Source organism: Elgaria multicarinata, chromosome 6 (assembly GCF_023053635.1).
Source record: "Elgaria multicarinata webbii isolate HBS135686 ecotype San Diego chromosome 6, rElgMul1.1.pri, whole genome shotgun sequence".
In the NCBI taxonomy this organism is placed as follows: domain Eukaryota; kingdom Metazoa; phylum Chordata; class Lepidosauria; order Squamata; family Anguidae; genus Elgaria; species Elgaria multicarinata.
Genome location: NC_086176.1, coordinates 110,425,081 through 110,446,623, shown reverse-complemented (window position 1 = coordinate 110,446,623; position 21,543 = coordinate 110,425,081). Strand labels below are relative to the sequence as shown.

Genomic DNA, 21,543 nt, shown 5'->3' with positions numbered 1-21,543 from the left:
AAAACCACAAAGAAATCGGAAGCCTCCTTGACCAGCAGACCCGGAATGGGTTTCATCCGAAACCTGCAGGTCATGGAGAGATCTGCTTTCCTTCATAACGGAGGACACAGTTGGCGTGCACCTTTGTCTTCAAATCTCACAAGAGTCCATGACACAACCGCCAAGCTGAGGGCAGCCATGTTGGTACAGAACATGGCTGCCAGCAGTGGGCTGGCCGTTTCTGCTGCAAGCGGTCATGTGACTCTCTTTCTATCTGGAAGGAAGAGATAATAGAGGTATGAGGACAGCAAAGGACAATTTTCCCAGAGGCAACAGTCTCCATCGGAGAAGAGTGCCAAGGAGGCCAAATAACTGAATCTTTTTGTGGCTCAGCCCTTCATTCCATGGGTTATGTTATGCTTCAGGTGTATATTTTCCTATATTTTCAGGTAGAAAGTGGCTGACAACTAACTACCTTTCCTAATAGCCTGGGGATGTGGAGGGGGAGGCATTCTTTATTTTATTTTTTTAGAATTTCATGCTATACCATTCCCTTTTTAAAATACACTATTGCCCACAGCAAGTGCCCTTAACATGGGCATGTTCATTCTCACCAGCAAAAATGGCGGTGCTTGTTCAAATATTATGCTACTTTTTTGTGCTTGATTAGGGGGGAAAGGAACTGTCGGGGGAAAATGCCTGTGAATTATTAAGGCAGTGAAGTAAATAACACAGGAGTAGGATCTGGTGTTGGTGATGTTGTTTAATACCCATTCGGGGTTATAAATAACACCAAATAAGAAGATGTACCATACTTTGCCATCACCCAAACTTTTGACACTTGATTCTCGAACAACAAAATGGGTTGACTATTCTGTGTTATTTATTCATTTATTTGTAATTTGAGGCTTACTCAAACAGGGCAGTGGGGTCGTTTAGGAAGAAACGGGGGCAATTTGAGCTCAGTAAGCAATTGCAGCATGAGAAAATGCACATCAGGGTGACTCCTGAAGCCATAAAACTATGCCAGGCCTTCAGAAAGACTATGGCCCTGTTCAGAAGACATCTTAAACCATGGCTTTAACCATGGTGGTTAAGCCAGAAAGCCAGGCCGCATTCAGAAGACACCTGGCTTAACCACCATGGTTAAAGCTATAGTTTAAGGTGTCTTCTGAATGGGGCCAGTGAGTATGGTTGGGGAAAGGCGGGGTGTTTAATAACAACTCTGATTTGAGTAGAATGAGGAGACTTTGAGGTTTGAGCGTATATGCTGAGGTTTGTGGCTGTTGGGTTTTCTCTGAGCCTTGGGGTGCTTCAAGATGGAAGATTCCTAGTGGTACCAATCAAAAGGTACTGTGCCATTTCATCCTTTCCTCCTTAACAGTTTTTTTTTCCCCAGATCAGAAAAAAATGTGGAAGAAGAGCTGGGGAAACACAGGAGGGTTATAAGTTGAAGATGACGGCATCTGAAGCTAATGCCACCACCCTGCCAAAATTTCGGGAGGACAGAATGATTGCACAGGAAAAAACTCATCTGAGAGCACCCATAGGATTTACTGCTTCCATTATGTTGAGTGAAGGTACTGGTTGATGTTCACATAGAATGATGAGGGGGAAAAGAACTAAATTATGGTTTTATTTGCGCAGTGCCCATTTCTTTTGCGAGGCCACTGGACTGGAAGGGAGAAAGGAAAGAAGTCCATTTCTTTAAAAATTGCCCAGGGGGGTAGTTCGAAATACTTTTGTTTTATGAGCCATTCCTGCTTTTCAAAGGGTTGTACTTTTCCTTTGCGTACTGAATCTCAGTGACATCCGGAGATCAGTGTTCCACATTTCCAACAGCATCGCAAGGTTCTTAGGAAAAATGTTAGGGAGATTTTTTTAGGGAAATTGAAAAACGTGGACCAGGTCACAAGGTACAACCACTTGGGACCAGTTCCACCTTTCAACACAGTCCCACAAACCATGGAACTTACTTCTGTGTGAACACGCATAGGATTGCACTGTTAATGTATATATATATTTTCTCCGCAGAAAAATATATGTGAGTATAACAGATTGGGGGAAAAAATTGTATGGATGAGGCAAGTGAGGCAAAGGAGCAGGGGGTACCACAGCCATACCCATCGCTGGTTTCAGATTTTTTATGCCCTCCCTGAACGGTGCTCCTCTGCTTCTGAGCTGTGGAACTTCGTGTTAAACTTTGCCCCTCAGATATTCAAAGCGTGGTCTCAGCCATTCAGGCATGGCTTCCCCTGACATCCTAAGTTTTGTTAATGTTTGTCTGTCTGTCTGCATCAGTCTCTGCAAGGCTAGGATAACTACAGCATACTTGTTTCAGTAGCATTCAACCTAGGGCATGTCTACATGGGGTCGATATCCCGGGGATCATCTCTGTGCATCCACATGACGCACAGGGGATCCCAGGAGCTGGGAAGGATGATTCCTCCATTTCCCCGGGATATCGCCCTACACATTTTCCTGACTTTTCCCACGGTCTCGGGATGATCCCGAGACCGACGGACGTGTGGGCGGCTATCCCGGTTTGTCCTGGCTCCTCGCGAGTAAACGCGAGGAGCCAGGAACCGGGCACGGAGCTCCTCAGGGGTGGGGTGGGGGGAGTGATAGGTTGTTGTTTTTTAAAAAAATCTCACTTCTGCGGTGGAACGCTCCTGCGCTCATTTTCGATTTAAAAAAACCAAACAAAATGGTGGGCGTGACGTCCTCTTCCTTCCGGGATATTGCGCGCTGTGTGTAGACACCCTGGGACAATCCCGGATGTGGGTATGGTGTAGATATGACCCTAGAGGACAATAACGATGAAGGTTTTTTTTACCATCTAGGCCAGCCTTCCTCAACCTAGGGCACTCCAGATGTGTGGGGCATTCTGGGAGATGCAGTCCAACACATCTGGAGCGCCCCAGGTTGAGGAAGGCTGATCTAGGCCTTTGTGCTAATCCTGTGGCTATTGATGTGTTTCCTTACCCTTCTTGTTTTATCATTTCCTCTCTCTTGGAAGAAAGACTAGAGAGACAGGAGGATTCTGGTTTTATAGCTCAGGGGTCCCCACTGTGTTGAAAGCAAAGGATGGCCCGGGGTCTCAGAATGCTCAGCCCATTGACAGAGCAGGGCAGAGTCCCGTGGTGGGTTTTAGTACCTGTAGCAGGGGAATTCTTGAGCCTCACTCTCTGGCTGTCCATCTTCCCTCACTATCACTTTGCCAAGGTACCAGCCGCTGCTTCCTCCTTTGCCATCATGCCCTATCCTCACCCTTCTCACCTGCTTGACGCTGACCGCTTCAATGATGAACTCGTCAACCTTTGGCGAAACCGGGGTGGGGAGAGAAGAAGAAAAGAGGCAGGGTTAAAATGCAAGACAGGAGGGTTGAGAAACAAAGGTGTATTTTTCAGACTGCTAGAGAGGAAGACCACACCTTGGCCTCATCTACACCAAGCAGGATATTGCACTAGGAAAGCGGTATATAAAAGGCAGGAGCCACACCAAGCAGGTTATAATACTATGGAAATGGTATGAAAGTGGTATGTGGTCTGTGTCAACGGGCCCCAACGGTTGTCAGTGCACTTCAATACAGCTATAAAGCAGTCGTGTGGCTCCTGCCTTTTATATACCACTTTCACAGTGGAATGTCCTGCTTGGTGTAGATGAGGCCCTTGTGTCAAATCATTACAAATGTGGAATAAAAACGAGGATATAACACTATGAGCTTCTCTACATTAAGGGAAATCCCGTCGTTTATCTGGCACTGTTGTGCTTCCTGTTTCTTTGGCGGGATTGGTACAAATGGTTATGAACTGGATTACATGGGAGGAGAAAGGTGAGAGAAGGTCCTGCTGCTGTTTCCCAGGGCTTCTTTAAACAGCAGACACAGCTGAATCAAGGGAGCACCCTGGCATGTGTGCAAAGGAGGGAGGGTTCTAGGGTGACCATATGGAAAGGAGGACAGGGCTCCTGTATCTTTAACAGTTGCATAGAAAAGGGAATTTCAGCCAGTGTCATTGGTATGCATGCAGCACCTGGTGAAATTCCCTCTTCATCACAACAGTTAAGGCTGCAGGAGTATAGCTAGAGTGACCAGATACAAAAGAGGACAGGGGCTCCTGCAGCTTTACCTGTTGGGCTGAAGAGGGAATTTCACCAAGTGCTGCATGCATACAAATGACACCTGCTAGGGTGACCATATTTGGGAAACCAAAAAAGAGGACACCTAGTGTGTGTGTGGGGAAGCAGCTTTCTGAGTCCTGCAGAAAGTACGTTATTCCCCCGCCACCTCAAAGAACCCGATTGGAGTGGAGGAGGGGAAAGGATTTCATTCTGTACCATCACCATCCACTCCAATTGGGGCCTTTTCTATAATGTCCACGAATGACCCACTTTCCCCTTTAAGACCTCAATTGGAGCTCGGGGTGGGGGAATGATGTGCCTCAAGAAAGCATGTCATTCCCTCCTGCCATGCTAATGGCAGCCTTAAAGAGGAAGGTGTGTCATTCCAGGACATTATTGAAAATTATAGAAAATCCCCCCTGACACCATGGAAAGAACAAAAACCAGGACAAATCCGGGGAAATCCTGACAGTTGGTCACCCTAACACCTGCTGAAATTCCCTTTTCTATACAACTTTAAAAGACACAGGGGCCCTGTCCTCCTTTCCATATGGTCACCCTAAGCAGTAGGAATAGTTGGGGCTTGTCATTTTGTACAAAATTCAGAAGCTTCGAACAGCAACCTCTGTTCACATGAAAAAGGAACCCTTGCAGCTGGCTTGCTGGAATGCTTCAGAGCTGGCTTCTGTTTTATAGCCCACCATAAAAAGAAAAAAAGTGGTGCCTAAGTGGTGCCTATAAATAACTTTAATATTCCCCCTTTTAAAAATGTCCAACGGGTTTCGAGCCACCGTGTGTCCTTCTTCAGGGATTTTCCACACTCATTTTCCTTTCGGTCGCCAACCTGCTGAATGAGACCCTCCTAAGGAAAGGCTACATTAAAGTTATTTATGAGCAGCTGGAGACATTCTCTTTTGTGTGTTTTTGTGGCATAAAAGTGCAGGGCTCTTTGTCTTTGTTATATGTTACAGCTGCCACATAAAAGCTGCATTAAATCACCACGGAAACACTACACCAGCTGCTTGGAGAAAGCTGACGCCAGCCATTTTGGGGTGCGTGAGGCAGAAAGTAGGGTTGTGCATGACCCCCCCCCCCCGAACCACTTTGTATCCCAATCCAGACATTCCAGATCGGGCCCCAACAGGTTTGGGTCGATCCGGACCCCACCCCACCCCGCTCCGGAACTGGATCCGGAGTGATATTTGGAGGTCCGGATCGATATTCGGATGCCATTTTGCTCCGCCCTTCCCCACTTACCTGCCGCCGTGGCCTAGTTCTGGTCTTAGGCGTTGGCGGCAGTTGAAGCTGCCGCACGGGCCGCGGCAGTGACAGATGGCGGAGCCAGACAGCCCCCTTCCTCACTTACCTGGCTCCGCCACCATTGCCACCAGGTAAGCCCCCCTTCCCCCCTTACCTGCCTCCGAAGCTTCGGAATGGTCCAAATCGATTCAGACCATTCCAAAATGCTTCGGGTCGATCCGGACCTCCCCCAACCCGCTTCGGAACTGGGTTTAGGAGGTCCCGCTCTGCTTCGGATTCAGAGATCCGGAACGGAGCGGAGCACACCCCTAGCAGAAAGTCTAATCAGTGCCACCCTTTCCTTAATTTCTCTCCACTCCTCAGGCCAGGTCTAATTCATTGTGAATGTGGAATCAAAATCAGGAAATAGCATCATGAAGGCATTATATAGAATGTGTAATATGCCCCAAAAGTTATCAGTGTCCTGCAATACCGCTATAAAGCAAGAATGTAGATCTAGCCTTGGTGATGCTAGGATACATTTATCCATATGAAAACAAGTGACAATTTGTTACTTTAACGATGTCCGAAATGGATTACTTGTGGGGAGGGGGAGGGGTGGCATTTGTCTCACTCAGATCTACACCAAGCAGGATATGACTCTTTGAAAACTGTATATGCAGTGTGTCCTGAGCCCCAAGAGTTGTCACTACTGTTATAAACCGTTTTAAACCAGTAGTGTAGATCCTGCCTTAGTGTGGTGTAGCGGTTAGAGTGTTGGACTGCGACTCACAAGATCCAGCTTCTAGTCCCCACTCGGCAATGAAGCACACTGAGTGTGACCTTGGCACACTTAGGATCTGCACTACTGCTTTATACTGGTACTGAAGTGCACTGGCAACTGTTGGAGCCCATGACGCATTCCATATACCGTTTCCAAACCACTTCCATAGTGTTCTATCCTGCTTGGTATGGATCTGGCCTTAGTAATTCTCGACCTTCCCTACTTCACAGGGTTGTGAGGATTTAAAGCTGCAGGAGCCCTGCCCTCTTGACCACATACAAAAGAGGGCTGGGCTCCTGCAGCTTTATCTGTTGTGATGAAGAGGGCATTTCACCAGGGGCTGCATGCATACAGAGGACACCTGATGAAATTCCCTTTTTCTATACAACTGGTGAAGATACTGTCCTCCTTTCCATATGGTCACCCTAATTGAAAGCCACCCCTTGCTCTCCTCTCTGTCTCCAGTGCTAACAAAATGGCCTGCCAGGAAGAACAAGGGATAAATTGCCAAGGAGCCTGCTCTGAGTTCCTCCTGAGGTTGTTTACAGTGGTCACAGCACGAGCACCAATGGACCCGCTGCTCAGCATCCCTGCGAATGCTGATGCCTGGAACAACTGAACCCCATGTCTGCCCTCCTCCCCTCCCCCCCCCCCCTCCACAGCTAGTATATCACCATGTATTTTAATTCAGCCACACACATGCATGCTGACTTACACTGGCCTTCTCAAATTTGTTGGTACTGTTCACACTGTTCACCAGCATGCGGTCCCCTGTGTCTCCCTGATCCCCAATGAGACAAGCAAAAACGCGGGCGTCTGTTCCGCTTCCACTCACTGTCCCAGTGTACACGGTCACCCGGTACTTTATCACTGCAAAGGCACAGGTTAATAAAATTAAATTAAAATTAAAAAAACGTCCAGCAATGAAGCTGTCTGCTTTTTGTCCACCCGGCAGAGCAGAGCACCTCTTCCGCTTCACAGCTCATGGTTCCCGTAGGCAGTTCAGCTTTTATGCTTCCAGCACTTCACGTCCGGTTATCCCTCCCAGAAACATAAAACCTTCCAACGTTTCCAAGCAATGCATTGCTGAATGCCGCTCGTACCTCATAAAAAAACACGCTAGTTTTAGACCACCCACTGCCACCAATTTCATCAAAAATGTTACTGGGTAACACAGGAATTCAATGGAAGAGTTACCTCAAGAGGGGGAAATTCACTTGATGGCTTTTGGGGCAGTTGCCTCATGCCTGATTGTGGCTTGTTGACTATAGTCATGACTTGCATGGGCAAGTGACATTTCATACTTCGGTTCACCACAGGAAGATAGCCACTGTGATGGTTATTTATTTATTTATTTATTTATTTATTTATTTATTTATTTTTACATTGATTTCCTGCCCTTTTTCCTCTTGCAAGGAACTCAAGGTGACTTATGTGGTCCTCCTCCTCCTCTCCATTTTACCCTCACAACAACCTCCCTGGGGGAGGTTATCTGGAGATGTGGACTGAGGTGTCATCAATATGCAGATGATACCCAGCTCTACCTTTCCTTTTCATCAAACCCAGGTGAGGCAGTGGCTGTTCTGAACCAGTGCCTGGGCACGGTAATGGACTGGATAAGGGCTAACAAACTGAGACTCAATCCAGACAAGACGGAGGTACTGTTAGCAGGTGGTTCATCTGTCCGGCGAGGTGATGTTTGCCCTGTCCTGGACGGGGTTGCACTCCCCTAAAGGATCGGGTCTGTAGTTTGGGGGTGCTCATGGATCCAGAACTGTCACTTGAGGCACAGGTGAACTCAGTGGCAAAGAGCACCTTTTATCAGCTTAGGTTGATATACCAACTGCACCCTTATCTGGACAGAGATAGCCTAGCTACAGTTATCCATGCTCTGATAACCTCTTGTTTGGATTACTGCAATGCATTATACATGGGGCTGCCTTTGAAAACGGTCCGGAAGCTTCAGCTGGTACAAAACAGGGCAGCCTGTTTACTAACAGGGACTGGCCGGCGAGTCCACATCACACCAGTCCTTTTACAACTTCATTGGCTGCCAGTCCATGTCCGGGCCCGATTCAAAGTGCTGGTATTGACATTTAAAGCCCTAAACGGTTTGGGGCAGGTTATTTGAAGGAACGCCTCCTCCCATATGTACCTGCCCAGACCTTAAGATCATCTACAGGAGCCCTTCTCCGTGAGCCCCTGCCAAAGGAAGTGAGGCAGGTGGCTACTAGGAGGAGGGCTTTCTCCGCTGTGGCACCCCGGTTGTGGAATGAGCTCCCCAGAGAGGTCCGCCTGGCGCCTACACTGTATTCCTTTTGTCGCCAGCTGAAGACCTTTTTATTTTCTCAGTATTTTAACACTTAATTTTAACTTAAATTTAAATTTTACTGTTTTAACTCTGTATTTTAATTTTATATCAATTTTGCTGCATGGTTTTCATCCTGGTTGTGCTTTTTATACTGTATTTTGTATTTGTGCTTTTAACCTGTTGGTTGTTTTATTATGGTTTTAATTTTTGTGAACCGCCCAGAGAGCTTCGGCTATTGGGCAGTATTAAAATGTAATAAATAAATAAATAAATAAACAAACCCTGGGAGGGAGGTTAGGCTGAGAGTCAGTGACTGGCCCAAAGTCACCCAGTGAGCTTCATGGCTGAGTGGGGACTCAGGGGGAATGACAAGAAACGACGCTGCAAAGAAATGAGAAAAGGAGATGAAATTTGAGACATTGGGGAGGAACATCAGAGGGTTGGGAGGGGGGCATTCAGAGCGGGAGGGGTTGGCCCAAAATTGTTCATGGACAAAAATCTCATGCAATGCTACTTTCCCTTACATTTTGTAATAACCGCTAACTGGCACATCCCTATAAATGGGATCCATATTATATTTACTTAAGTCAATGATGTTAGTGAAGGGGAAGATAACCCTGTACGGAGTGTGCATCCCATGAGGAACTTTTGGGCTTCCCTCAACCTTCCTCAGGTGATTTGCTTGAGGGGCAGCCCCCAGATTTCGGTGAAATGTCAGTAGCCAGTCTATTGCCCAGTGCTCGCTCCCAGGCCATGGTGTCATTGCCACAATTTGGCAGCCATGCAATGGATACCAAAGTGGGCACCCCATTCAAGTAACGCCCTTGATGGGCCCTGTGACCAAAAAGAGGTTCTTTTTCCACCCTCAGTAGTCAGCACACATGAAAATAATCCCATCGTAGGTCAATAAAACACACTGCTACTTTTCAATTGGCACAGATGCAGTGAGACAGGGAAAGAAATTAAATTATCATTACACGTTTGTGCAAATGCTGTCCTGGTCATTTGAAAACCACGGTTAGGACCTAAGTTTAGGATTACAGGGTCTTTTTCTCTCCCTCCTCACCTCTCCAGCAGAAATCCCCCTTTGCTATCAATTATGGCAGCCTTCTCCAATGGCCAAGCTGGTTGTGGATGATGGCAGTTGTAGTACAACACATCTATGGCCATTATTATTATTATTATTATTATTATTATTATTATTATTCATTATTTATTACACTTATATACCGCCCCCATAGCCAGGGCTCTCTGGGCGGTTTACAGAAATTCTAAAAAATTAAGATAAAAACGAGTATACAAAATTTAAAATTCTAAAACACAGAACATACACACATAAAGCATTAAAAGCTGTTAAAAACTAAACATGTGGGTAATTAAGATGTGCCGCTATATGCCTGGGTAAAGAGGAAAGTCTTAACCTGGCGCCATGATCTAGCACTATGGATGGTATCCAACGTCAGTCCTACGTAGAGTTGACCCATCGAAATGGATGGGAATTAAGTTAGCTACAACTAACATAAGTCTCATTCATTTAAGAACATAAGAAGAGTAATGCTGGATCAGACCAACTACAGCACTCTGTTCACACAGTGGCCAACCAACTGACAACCAGGAACCCATAGCAGGACATGGGTGTAACAGCACCCTGCCACCCATGTGCCCCAGCAACTGGTCCACATAACCTTACTGCCTCAAATACTGGAGATAGTACACAATAGGGATGTGCTCCGCTTCTAATCGGACCGGAGAAGCAGGAGCGGAGCGGGGGGCTTCGCCTGCCCTTAAGGCGGAGGTGAACAGGATTGGGGGGCCGGCGGAGCGTGGCAGAGAGGATCGAGGTGAAGGCGGATCCTTCGCCTCGATCCGGAGCTCCACCGGAAAGGTAAGTGGGGTTTATCGGGCCCTGCCGCTGTCGCTGTCGCCCATGCGGCGACAGCGGCAGGGCCCGGTAACCCCCCCCCCCCGCCCTCCTCTCCCTTACCTGCCTCCGTCCGCGGTCCGTCCGCATCTTCAATTGAGCCCGCGGTTCCAGCAGGAAGTCTGGGCCGCTTGGCCCAGACTTCCTGGTGGAACCGCGGGCTCAATTGAAGACGGCGACGGACCGCGGACGGAGGCAGGTAAGGTCCCCCTCTCCCTTGGTCCCTTACCGGGCTCTGCCGCCGTCGCCGCATGGGCGGTGATGGCGGCAGGGCCCGGTAACCCCCTCTATTGGGGGGAACGGAGCTCCGATCCGGATCCGGAGCTCCGAGCGGAGCGGAGTGGGCACAGGCGGAGTGGGGGCGGAGCGGAACAGCCCGATCCGAAAATGGCGGATCTGAAAGTGAAGCGGAGTGGGGGGTCCGTGCACACCCCTAGTACACAACCATCAGCGCTAGTAGCCTTTGATAGCCTTCGCCTCCAAGAATTTATCCAACTCCTTGGTGGGGCCATCGCCACGTCTTGTGGTAGCGAATTCCATAGTTTAACTATGTGCTGTGTGAAGAAGTACCTTGTTTTATCTGTCTGAACCTCTCAGCAATCAGCTTCATGGGATGACCCCGGGTTCTAATATTATGCGGGAGGGAGAAAAATGTCTCCCTATCCAAATTCTCCACACAATGCATAATTTTGTACACCTCTATCAGGTCTCCCCTTAGCCTTCTCCCTCCCCCCACAAGCTAAACAATCCCAGCTGTTGTAACCTTCCCTCATAGGGGAAATGCTCCAGCCCTCTATCATTAAAGTTGCCCCTTTCTGCCCTTTTTCCAGCTCTATAATGTCTATAGGACTACCCTAAGGTCTCTTCGAGAACCTTGTTTTATCTGTCTGAACCTCTCAGCGATCAGCTTCATGGGATGACCCTCGATTCTAATACTATAAGAGAGGGAGACAAATGTCTCTCTATCTATATTGTACACCTCTATATTTCAGTGGATCTATTCTACATAGGACCAACATTGGATAGGGTCATGTTTGCACTGATTCTAATCATGGATACTTCGGATTCTGACCTTTGCCAGGATCTGAAACCGGGGTTTGCAAATTCAAGCTAAGAGCACACTAACCATGGTCACAAATGCTGCACCATAGTTAGGAAAAGGGGGTGGATGGGTATTTGCACCAGGCAGGGGAAGAAAAAGTGGGGGAGAGCATGTGTTCCTGAAGGTGGATCCTGGTTTGCAAATCACAGTTTGCTGAGATCCTCTGTTAATACCTGCATTGGGCCTTAATGGCTGCATTCATAAAGGCATAAACCAGAGCATCCCCACTGCTTGTTCCTGATGGCCTATGCCTCCTGCAGTTGGCAAACAGCACCCAACCAGGGAATGTGCACCGCTCCTCGTAGTCAACCACTACACAGAGCGGATTAAAAATAAACTTCATCAAAGGTTTGTTGACATTTTAATCATAGCATTTGCAATTATAATCATGCCTGCAACGTCTCGGGAACTGCTCTTCTCTGCATACTGATCAATGAGCAGGGTGGGGGGTGCCAGGGATGGGCTTCGATAAGTGTCATCCCAAACTCTGCTTTCTCCTGTAGGACTAAGCACCCCAGGCTGATCTGGGCTTATGGCGAGCATTGGTGTATCAGCGATGCACACTGGTGTGATGGTACCGCACTTACCCAGGCCGGCTTTGAGCTCTGCGGTTGCGCTTGGCCATGAAGGTGCCCCCAATGTTACCCGTTGGATATTGTAGTACAAATCTACCTTACAGCACAACAAAGTTGGTATAATAGTACAAAAACTGATCAGGGGCCAGGTGCTGCCATAGAGGCAACTCAGGCAGCGGCCTAGAGCGCCAAGCAAACGAGGGCGCTGAACAGCGTACCCGGAAGCTGCTCTCCTAGAGCGGCTTCCGAGCGCGCTGTTCCAAAGCCGCCGCCCCGGCTTCCGCCCAACCCCAGCATCCTGGCTCCTTTGAAGCCAGGAGGCTGGGGTTGGAGGAGGAGGCTTCAGTACGGCGCGCCAGGAAGCCACTTCCAGGCACGCCACTTCAAAGCCTCCGCCCCGCCCCCAACCCCAGCATCCTGGCTTCAAAGCCGGGAGTGGGAGGGAGCGGGAGGTGAGCAGGCGAGCGAGGGGGGAGCCAGAGCCGGAGTGGTGGGGGAGCGAGGGGAGAGCCGGAGCAGTGAGTGAGTGAGTGAGTGAGCGAGTGAGCGGGGGCGGCGGGTGGGCGGTAAGTGAGCGAGCGAGTGGGTGGGTGGGCGGATGGGCGAGGGGGGCTAGCGGTGGGTGAGCGGTGGATGAGTGGGCGGGGGGGGGTAGCGGTAAGCGAGCGAGCAGACGGGGGCGAGCGAGCGGGGGGGCGGGGTGGAGGCTTCAGAACGTGCCTGCCTAAGGCCCAATATACTCTGGCGCCGGCCCTGAGGGAAGGCGCATGTGGGCTCTGGGTTGAAAGGATGGAGGAGGATAAAAAAACAACACTGCAATAAGGGGACATGTAAAGAACAGGAGGTTGTGTAGCGTTGCAGTGGTCCGGGAACAGTGCAGGATGGGAAGCACCTTGGATAGCTCCCTTAGCAGTCTGGCTTCTCCTGGCTGAAACCTGGAGTGGATTCACCACCCCACTAACATCAGAGCCACCAGCCTTCACTGTCTGGGATGGATCATTATAGCAGAGGACGGCATGGTTAGGTGAAGGGAACGTTCCGTCTTCCGCACCAAGCTGCCTTCCAAGCTATACTCAGGGCGATGTCCTTTCCACATGTTTTTATCATCACAGCCGAGAAATATCTGTTGAAGAATTCAGGATTTTTAGAACCTGAGCTATTTCTTTAAAAGATGCAAGTTTCTGGTCCTTACTGATGACAGACATACGCCTGGTGAAGATGCAGGAGCTAAGCAGGGCCTCTAGTTGTCAAGGAGTGGGGCTCCGGTGAGCCAAAGGCGAGAAGCAGTGAATGAGTCCTTCTCCTATCTGAATGGATGAAATGTGGGCTCCTTCTCTGCCTCTCCACTATCTCGATAGAGTGTTGGCTTCTGATGAAACATACTTTTTGGAACAAAGGCAAGGGAGTTACAAATTAAAAATGGGCAGGGATGCATTCGTCGAGTTAATTATCGCATTTGTAGCCCAGCCTTCCTTGAAGGAGCTCAAGAGAGCAAGAAGGTGTAGCCCAAGGGTGGCGTAGTGGCTAAAGTGTCGGACTGGAAGTCGGGAGATCCGGGTTCTAGTCCCCACTCGGCCATAGAAACCCACTGGGTGAATTTGGGCCAGTCACAGACTCTCAGCCCAACCCACCTCACAGGGTTGTTGTTGTGAGGATAAAATGGAGAGGAGGAGGAGGATTGTGTATGCCACCTTGGGTTCCTTGCAGGAAAAAAGGCAGGATATAAATGTAATAAATAAATAAAGGGTGCAAAACCAAGGATCAAAACTGACCCAAGTGGGGGCCAAAACCGACCTGCCTTAGGTTCCAGAGGGCCCAACCCCACATTCCCCCCTCCCCGAGCACCATTTGATTTCATGGTCCCTCAACTTTTGCGCAGTTTCCCCCCATTCTAAAAATGCCTCTCCCAAGGCGTAGTTATTGGTAGGAAGAGCATGAAGCTAAAATATGCTGGTATTTTTGGTCCCACCCACCACTGGAATGCAGTTCCCAAGAGCTTCCCAGAAAATGGAATTTGGCCCTGAGTAGGGTGACCATATTTGGGAAACCAAAAAAGAGGACACCTAGTGTGTGTGTGGGGAAGCAGCTTTCTGAGTCCTGCAGAAAGTACGTTATTCCCCCGCCACCTTAAAGAACCCGATTGGAGTAGAGGAGGGGAAAGGATTTCATTCTGTACCACCACCATCCACTCCAATTGGGGCCTTTTCTATAATGTCCACGAATGACCCACTTTCCCCTTTAAGACCTCAATTGGAGCTCGGGGTGGGGGAATGATGTGCCTCAAGAAAGCATGTCATTCCCTCCTGCCATGCTAATGGCAGCCTTAAAGGGGAAGGTGTGTCATTCCAGGACATTATTGAAAATTATAGAAAATCCCCCCTGACACCATGGAAAGAACAAAAACCAGGACAAATCCGGGGAAATCTTGACAGTTGGTCACCCTAGCCCTGAGGCTGAAAGCAGTTCAATACCCTGGTGTAGCCTAACCATCAACTGTATTCCTAACCTGTCCCCTTTTCCTGTGATGATCTAGATCATTTGATTGGACGGTGCCAGAAAGTGCTAATTTAAAAAGCCCCAAAAAAGTGTTTGCAGTACTTCCTTCTGCTAAGGGCGCTGGCAAACACAGCAGGAGGTACTGTGAGATGAGTGGGTGGGGGAACCATGGCAAAAAAAAACCCATGTCTCTTTAGGCCAAGGATACAGAATCTCTTCCAACCTGAGGGGCAAATTCCATTTCAGAGAAGTCCCCAGGGGCCACATTCCAGGGATGGGAGCCAAATGGGACATGGCAAAAAGGGTGGGGCAAAAATCCCATAATATCTTAGCTTTCAAAATTGTAGAATGGGGAACAGCTGCACAAAACCCAGGAAACCAACAGACAATTGGTGGTTGGGAGAAAGGAGGCAGAGCCCGGGGACCCCCAGAGTGCCAGGCTGGGACCCTCAGAGGGCCAGGTTTGGGTCCAGGCCTTGGGTTCATTTTGCACCCCTTCTCTGAAAGGAAGGAAAGGAACCTCTCGTGCAAGCACGGAGTCATTACTGACTCTTGGAGGGACGCCAGCTTTCGCTGACGTTTTCTTGGCAGGCCTTATAACGAGGTGGTTTGCCGTTGCCTTCCCCTGCCGTTATTACCTTTCCCCCAGCAAACTGGGTACTCATTTTACCGACCTCGGAAGGATGGAAGGCTGAGTCGACCCAAGCCGGCTGCCTGAAACCAGCTTCCGCTGGGATCGAACTCAGGCCATGAGGAGAGTTTCAGCTGCAGAAACTGCTGCTTTACCATGCTTAATCGCTCCTCAGGCCCCTCTGGGCGCCTCTGTCTTCTCACCTGGCTCCACTTCAGTGACAAAGCGGCCTTCAGCCGTGAGCTCCCGCACAATCTCGTTGTCGTCCTCGTTGACATCCAGCCACCGGCCGCAGTTGAACGTGTACTTCTCTTTGGTCAGGGTTTTCAAAAGAGTCACCTTTCATTAAACCAAAATGGCACCAGAATTCAAAAAGTTAAGGGTGAATGAAAGAGGTGGTGGTGAGGAGAAACTAGGAATAAAGGTACCCTAAAAGTTACAAAACAAGTTTAGGCTGAGTTAGATCACAAGGTGAGAAAATTGTTTGTTAATAACGAACATCGTTATTCAGTGATAGAAGTAATGGATTCATCCACCCAGGCCCAAGGCTTTGAAAGCTTTTAAAAGCCTGGACTTGAATCCCCTGTGTTTTCAACTGAAAATAGAGTTGCTACCTCTCTCTCTCTCTCTCTCTCTCTCTCTCTCTTTTTCCTGGCAGGCTCCTCATTTTCAACAGCTACATTGTGGGCAGGTACAACGTGGTCCTCTCCATGTACCGACTGAACTTGGCTAGTGCAGATAGGTGAGAATTTTGTTTCAAGTCGTTTTTGATAAGAACTTTCTAACATCCGCGAAGTTCTTCATATTCAGGAGAGAAAGAATGTGAGCCGTAAACTGGCCAGCAAGACCACATCACACCAGTCCTTTTACAACTTCATTGGCTGCCAGTCCAGGTCTGGGCCCGATTCAGAGTGCTGGTATTGACATTCAAAGCCCTAAACGGTTTGGGGCCAGGTTATCTGAAGGAACGCCTCCTCCCATATGTACCTGCCCAGACCTTAAGATCATCTACAGGGGCCCTTCTCCGTGAGCCCCTGCAAAAGGAAGTGAGGCAGGTGGCTATTAGGAGCAGGGCTTTCTTTGCTGTGGCACCCCGGCTGTGGAATGAGCTCCTCAGAGAGGTCCGCCTGGTGCCTACACTGTACTCCTTTTGTTGCCACCTGAAGACCTTTTTATTCTCTCAGTATTTTAACACTTGATTTTAACTTAAATTTAAATTTTACTGTTCTAACTCTGTACTTTAATCTTATATCATTTTTTGCTGCGTGGTTTTATCCTGGTTGTGCTTTTGATACTGTATTTTGTATTTGTGTTTTTAACCTGTTGGTTGTTTTATTATGGTTTTAATTTTTGTGAACCGCCCAGAGAGCTTCAGCTATGGGGCGGTATAAAAATGAAATAAATAAATAAATAAATAAAATAAACCACTCAAATGCAAGGGGGAGCAAAGGAAACAGATTTTCCCCCGTACCTGTTTGTAATCCATATGGTGGTAGAGAAGTTTTAACACAGATCTCAGGAACCAGAATAGGCATGAGTGCCAGCATCGGGGTCGGCACTGGTGGGCACTTGTCAAGGTCTGTACACCAACATGGGCCCAGTGCTGATTCCCAGAGCTCCCTCTTTCTTCTACTCAGTGCTGCTGCTGCTGCCTGTTTAGCTCATCTCTACAAGAATGAGAGCTGTGACAAGGAGAAGAGGTAGCAGCTTTCGCTCACCAGGCCCTCTCACTTTGGGTAGGGATGTCAGTCGCTTGGAAATTTGGCTCCTTAGAGGCTCGATGGATCTCCACTATCTCATCCCCCAACTCAGTTTGCATTTGGGAGTTGAGCTTCAAGTTCTCCCGGAACTCCTGGGACTATTTCCATATTTATTTATGTATTGGTGTCAGATGCAATTGGCGCAAATTGAGATTTGCACAAATTGCGGCTGTAATGGGCACAGGTTTCTGCACACTGCAGCCAAAATTTGCGCAACTTGCACAAATCACACACATTAGCACCAAATTCAGCTGTAATGTGTGCAAATAAAAAGACACAGAAAATCTGCTAACTCGCCCAACTCACTGCGAACTGAGGCCACAGCTAGACCTAAGGTTTATCCTGGGATCATCCAGGGTTCGCCCCTGCCTGAGCACTGGATCCCCTGTGTGTCACCTAGATGAACAGGTTTGACCCCTGGACGATCCAGGGATAAACCTTAGGTCTAGCTATGGCCTGGGTCAGGCCAGTTAGCAGGAAATGGGCCAACATTTGCAGCCCAAACCAAAAGGCACACACATTATGATCCACCCCCCAAACAGATTCCTCCGGCTTTTTTTTTTTTTAACTTTGGGTAGCTTTGTGGATTGATCACAGAGGGAGAGGGCATGCAAATGGGTGGAATGAAGTGGGTCTTCTCAGGAAGGGGCCTGGGTTGGGGAAGGTAGTTGTAGTTCCACAGATCTGGAGGGGGCAGGCTGTAGAAAGCTGCTTTAAACACTTAAATTCACACATGGTTATAGCTATAGTTGAGCCGGGCCGGAAGGAGTCTAAATTCTTCTGTTTTGAGATGATGGCCTTATCTCTGACATCAGGCTTCATCTTAAAAACATAGAGTCATAGAGTCATAGAATAGTAGAGTTGGAAGGGGCCTACAAGGCCATCGAGTCCAACCCCCAGCTCAATGCAGGAATCCACCCTAAAGCATCCCTGACTGGTGGTTGTCCAGCTGCCTCTTGAAGGCCTCTAGTGTGGGAGAGCCCACAACCTCTCTAGGTAATTGATTCCATTGTCATACTGCTCTAACAGTCAGGAAGTTTTTTCTGATGTCCAGCTGGAATCTGACTTCCTGTAACTTGAGCCTGTTATTCCGTGTCCTGCACCCTGGGAGGATCGAGAAGAAATCCTGGCCTTCCTCTGTGTGACAACCTTTTAAGTATTTCATAGAAGAAGAGGCACTCCTTCCAAAATGGGGGGAAAGGGGGGATGCTTCTTCTAAGGCAGTACTTGTCATCTTTGGGCATTTAAGCACTTGCATTTAAGATTAGAGAGAGAGTGAAAATAACTCATCTATCCAATCAGGACTCTTTTTTAATTGATCCAGGCTGGAATCCTGTTCCGAAGTAGACATACGGGATTGCACTGTAAGGCAAAATCGCTAGAGAGCAAGCACAATTGAACTTAGAGGGACTTACTTCTGAGTAATCGTGCTTAGGACTATGCAGAAAGAGATATTTATCTGAATAAATCGAAAAATACTGCAGTCCTATTAACGATCTCCTTGATAAAAAATGAGTAGCGACTCCTTTGCAGTGGGACATCATCATTCATTCTTCCAGGAGTGGAACCGACAGCAAACTAAGACTAATGAGGTAAGAATGACTGCATGGATGAATCTTGGAACCAGCTTGCATCCGGACAGTTTCATGTCCCAGCGAGATCCTCTAAACATCCGTGCAGCACAAGAAGAGGGCAGAAAGCTATCAAATCACATTAGAGCCCCCAAAGCCAAGATCTATGAACAATGTGACCTGATTTAAAAGAGGGAAATGGTCAATTGTCTTTGGCTGTTGCAAATGGCTGTGTAGCAAAACAAGAGTATGTTGCTGTAGCTTGTTCTATGGCTATCTGGAGCAGGGTTTATATATAGTCTGCTATTCAACAACACAGCAACAACATTTGATAATGGGAACACAATCAATCACCCTGAACATCTGTTTTCGCTTAAACAAAAACAGCTTTCTAGTCCTCATGCTTGTGAAGGCATGCTTAAAGTGTTCATGGAATGTACTTTGCCTCTACCATGGACTGGCAGAAGCAAAATATACTATATTCAAAATAGAGATATATGCCTCCTATGAACCATCATGGAAATGGAAAAATAACTATAACTTCTTTCCTGTCTGTAGTACATAAATAGGGATGTTGCAAGAGTCCACCTGGGGTGTAGAGAATGTGGGGCACTAGGGAAACCATTCAGCGAGTGCCCCATAGCTCAGTCTCCTAGTGAGCTGCCATTGGCCCCATTCAGAAGACACCTTAAACCACGGCTTTAACCATAAACCATGGTGAATAAGGTGTCTTCTGAACACAGCCTGTCTTTCTGGCTTAACCACTGTGGTTAAAACCGTGGTTTAAGGTGTCTTATCATAGAATCATAGAATAGCAGAGTTGGAAGGGGCCTACAAGGCCATCGAGTCCAACCCCCTGCTCAATGCAGGAATCCACCCTAAAGCATCCCCGACAGAGCGTTGTCCAGCCGCCTCTTGAAGGCCTCTAGTGTGGGAGAGCCCACAACCTCCCTAGGTAACTGGTTCCACCATCACACTACTCTAACAGTCAGGAAGTTTTTCCTGATGTCCAGCCGGAATCTGGCTTCCTGTAACTTGAGCCCGTTATTCCGTGTCCTGCACTCTGGGAGGATCGAGAAGAGATCCTGGCCCTCCTCTGTGTGACAACCTTTGAAGTATTTGAAGAGTGCTATCATGTCTCCCCTCAATCTTCTCTTCTCCAGGCTAAACAGGCCCAGTTCTTTCAGTCTCTCTTCAGTCTTCTGAAGGGGGGCATTGTTGTACAACAGTGGTAGCTCAGGGGATTCCACGAAGGTCATATTGCATAAATGGTCCCTTTTTGACTGCCACTGACACAACATGAGCTTCCTGGAAACCCCTACACAACAATGGCAGGTCACTAGATGCACAGGGATGACCCCGGGACGATTCCGGGATAAACCTTAGGTCTAGTGAAGGCCTTAGATGCATAGGGATGACCCCGGGATGATTCCAGGATAAACCTTAGGTGTAGCAAAGGCCTAAGAGGACAGTTGGCCCAGCGGTTTCTTCACGCACTCCCCAGGCCATCCAGATGCTCACATGGTGCTGGGTGCGTCTGTCCATCCCTAGTTGTAAACAAGCCTGGCTGGTGTCTTCCTTGTGTGAACTGAGTATGTATCCTAGAATACGCCCAAGAAAGATCCCTCTGCAACACACAGCGGTCCCATGACAGATGCTCAAAGCCTCCATAGAAAGGGTTCCTTGAATGCCTGAAAACCACTGTAGCAGCACATCCTTGCTTCAGCGTTACACACAGGTGTGAGATCATGGAAATAATAATACGTAGTGATGACCTTGTGCGGCTCTAACTGTCCCGTATTACCTGGAATGGCACAAGAGCACAAGAGCCCCACTGGCATCTTACCTTGTGCAGATGCCAGCCAGCAAATGGGTTCTTCTTCTCATGCCCGATCCGGATCTTGTAGATGGCACCCAGGTCTGGGAGCTCAATCTGCATGAACAAACATAAAAACAGGTCCACGGTAGCTTCTTCCTATGCCAGGCACACTCTTCCAGGAAGTCGTCATGCACAGGTCCCCAAGGAACTGCGCAAGAGCAGCACAACCCCATGGGAAGTGCTCCTGCATAAATGGATGGAGCTGCACAAGAATGCTATGGTAGCACTCTTGCACATTTTCTGTTGTGGAAGAGAACTTTCCAGTGAGTGCATCAGCCTTCATTAGCAAAGCAAGCGCTGCCCCACCACCACCACCACCGTACACCGCAAACATATCTTGCTTTTAGTGGCGTAGCATTTGGAGGTGCAGGCACTTACAGTACCCACAGCCCCAGCACCAAGGAGAGTTCGAAAATCCAGGCGGCTGTGTTGATCCATACCAACAAACCAATTCTAGCAGTTTTCATCCCCAGCAAGAGCTCGTGGGTCATAGAATCATAGAATCATAGAATAGCAGAGCTGGAAGGGGCCTACAAGGCCATCGAGTCCAACCCCCTGCTCAATGCAGGAATCCACCCTAAAGCATCCCTGACAGATGCTTGTCCAGCTGCCTTTTGAAGGCCTCTAGTGTGGGAGAGCCCACAACCTCCCTAGATAACTGATTCCATTGTCGTACTGCTCTAACAGTCAGGAAGTTTTTCCTGATGTCCAGCTGGAATCTGTCTTCCTGTCACTTGAGCCCATTATTCCATGTCCTGCACTCTGGGAGGATCGAGAAGAGATGCTGGCCCTCCTCTGTGTGACAACCTTTTAAGTATTTCATAGAAGAAGAGGCACTCCTTCCAATATGGGGGGAAAGGGGGGATGCTTCTTCTAAGGCTTCTTCCTATACTCCGCTGCCTGCTGTGTCCACTTCCTCTCGCTTCATGGTAGGGCTGGTCCTGCATTGACCTCAAACCATATGGCAGGGGTGGGCTCTACATGTTTTGGCCTACAGCGTCCATCAGCCCTTGCCAGCACAGCCAATGATGAGGGTTGATGGGAGTGGTAGGGCCTCTGGACATTGTGGCCCTCTGGACCAAAATGTCCAGAGGGCCACAAGTTGCCCACACCTGCCATATGGTACGCTAGAGGAATCCTGGGGACACTGACTGTGCAGGAGAAGAGATGCAC

General features: G+C 48.4%; 1 protein-coding gene across 1 annotated transcript in view; it reads right to left on the bottom strand.

Annotated features, from left to right (window-relative positions):
• Positions 1-21,543, bottom strand: part of LOXHD1 (lipoxygenase homology PLAT domains 1) — a 250,714-nt gene that overhangs the window by 149,662 nt on the left and 79,509 nt on the right. The window contains exons 13-16 of the mRNA XM_063128805.1: positions 20,338-20,424; positions 15,364-15,499; positions 6,840-6,994; positions 3,137-3,297 (exon numbers count right to left, since the gene is read on the bottom strand). Of these exons, the coding sequence (XP_062984875.1) occupies positions 3,137-3,297; positions 6,840-6,994; positions 15,364-15,499; positions 20,338-20,424 (539 nt within the window). The remainder of the gene's footprint in view (positions 1-3,136; positions 3,298-6,839; positions 6,995-15,363; positions 15,500-20,337; positions 20,425-21,543) is intronic.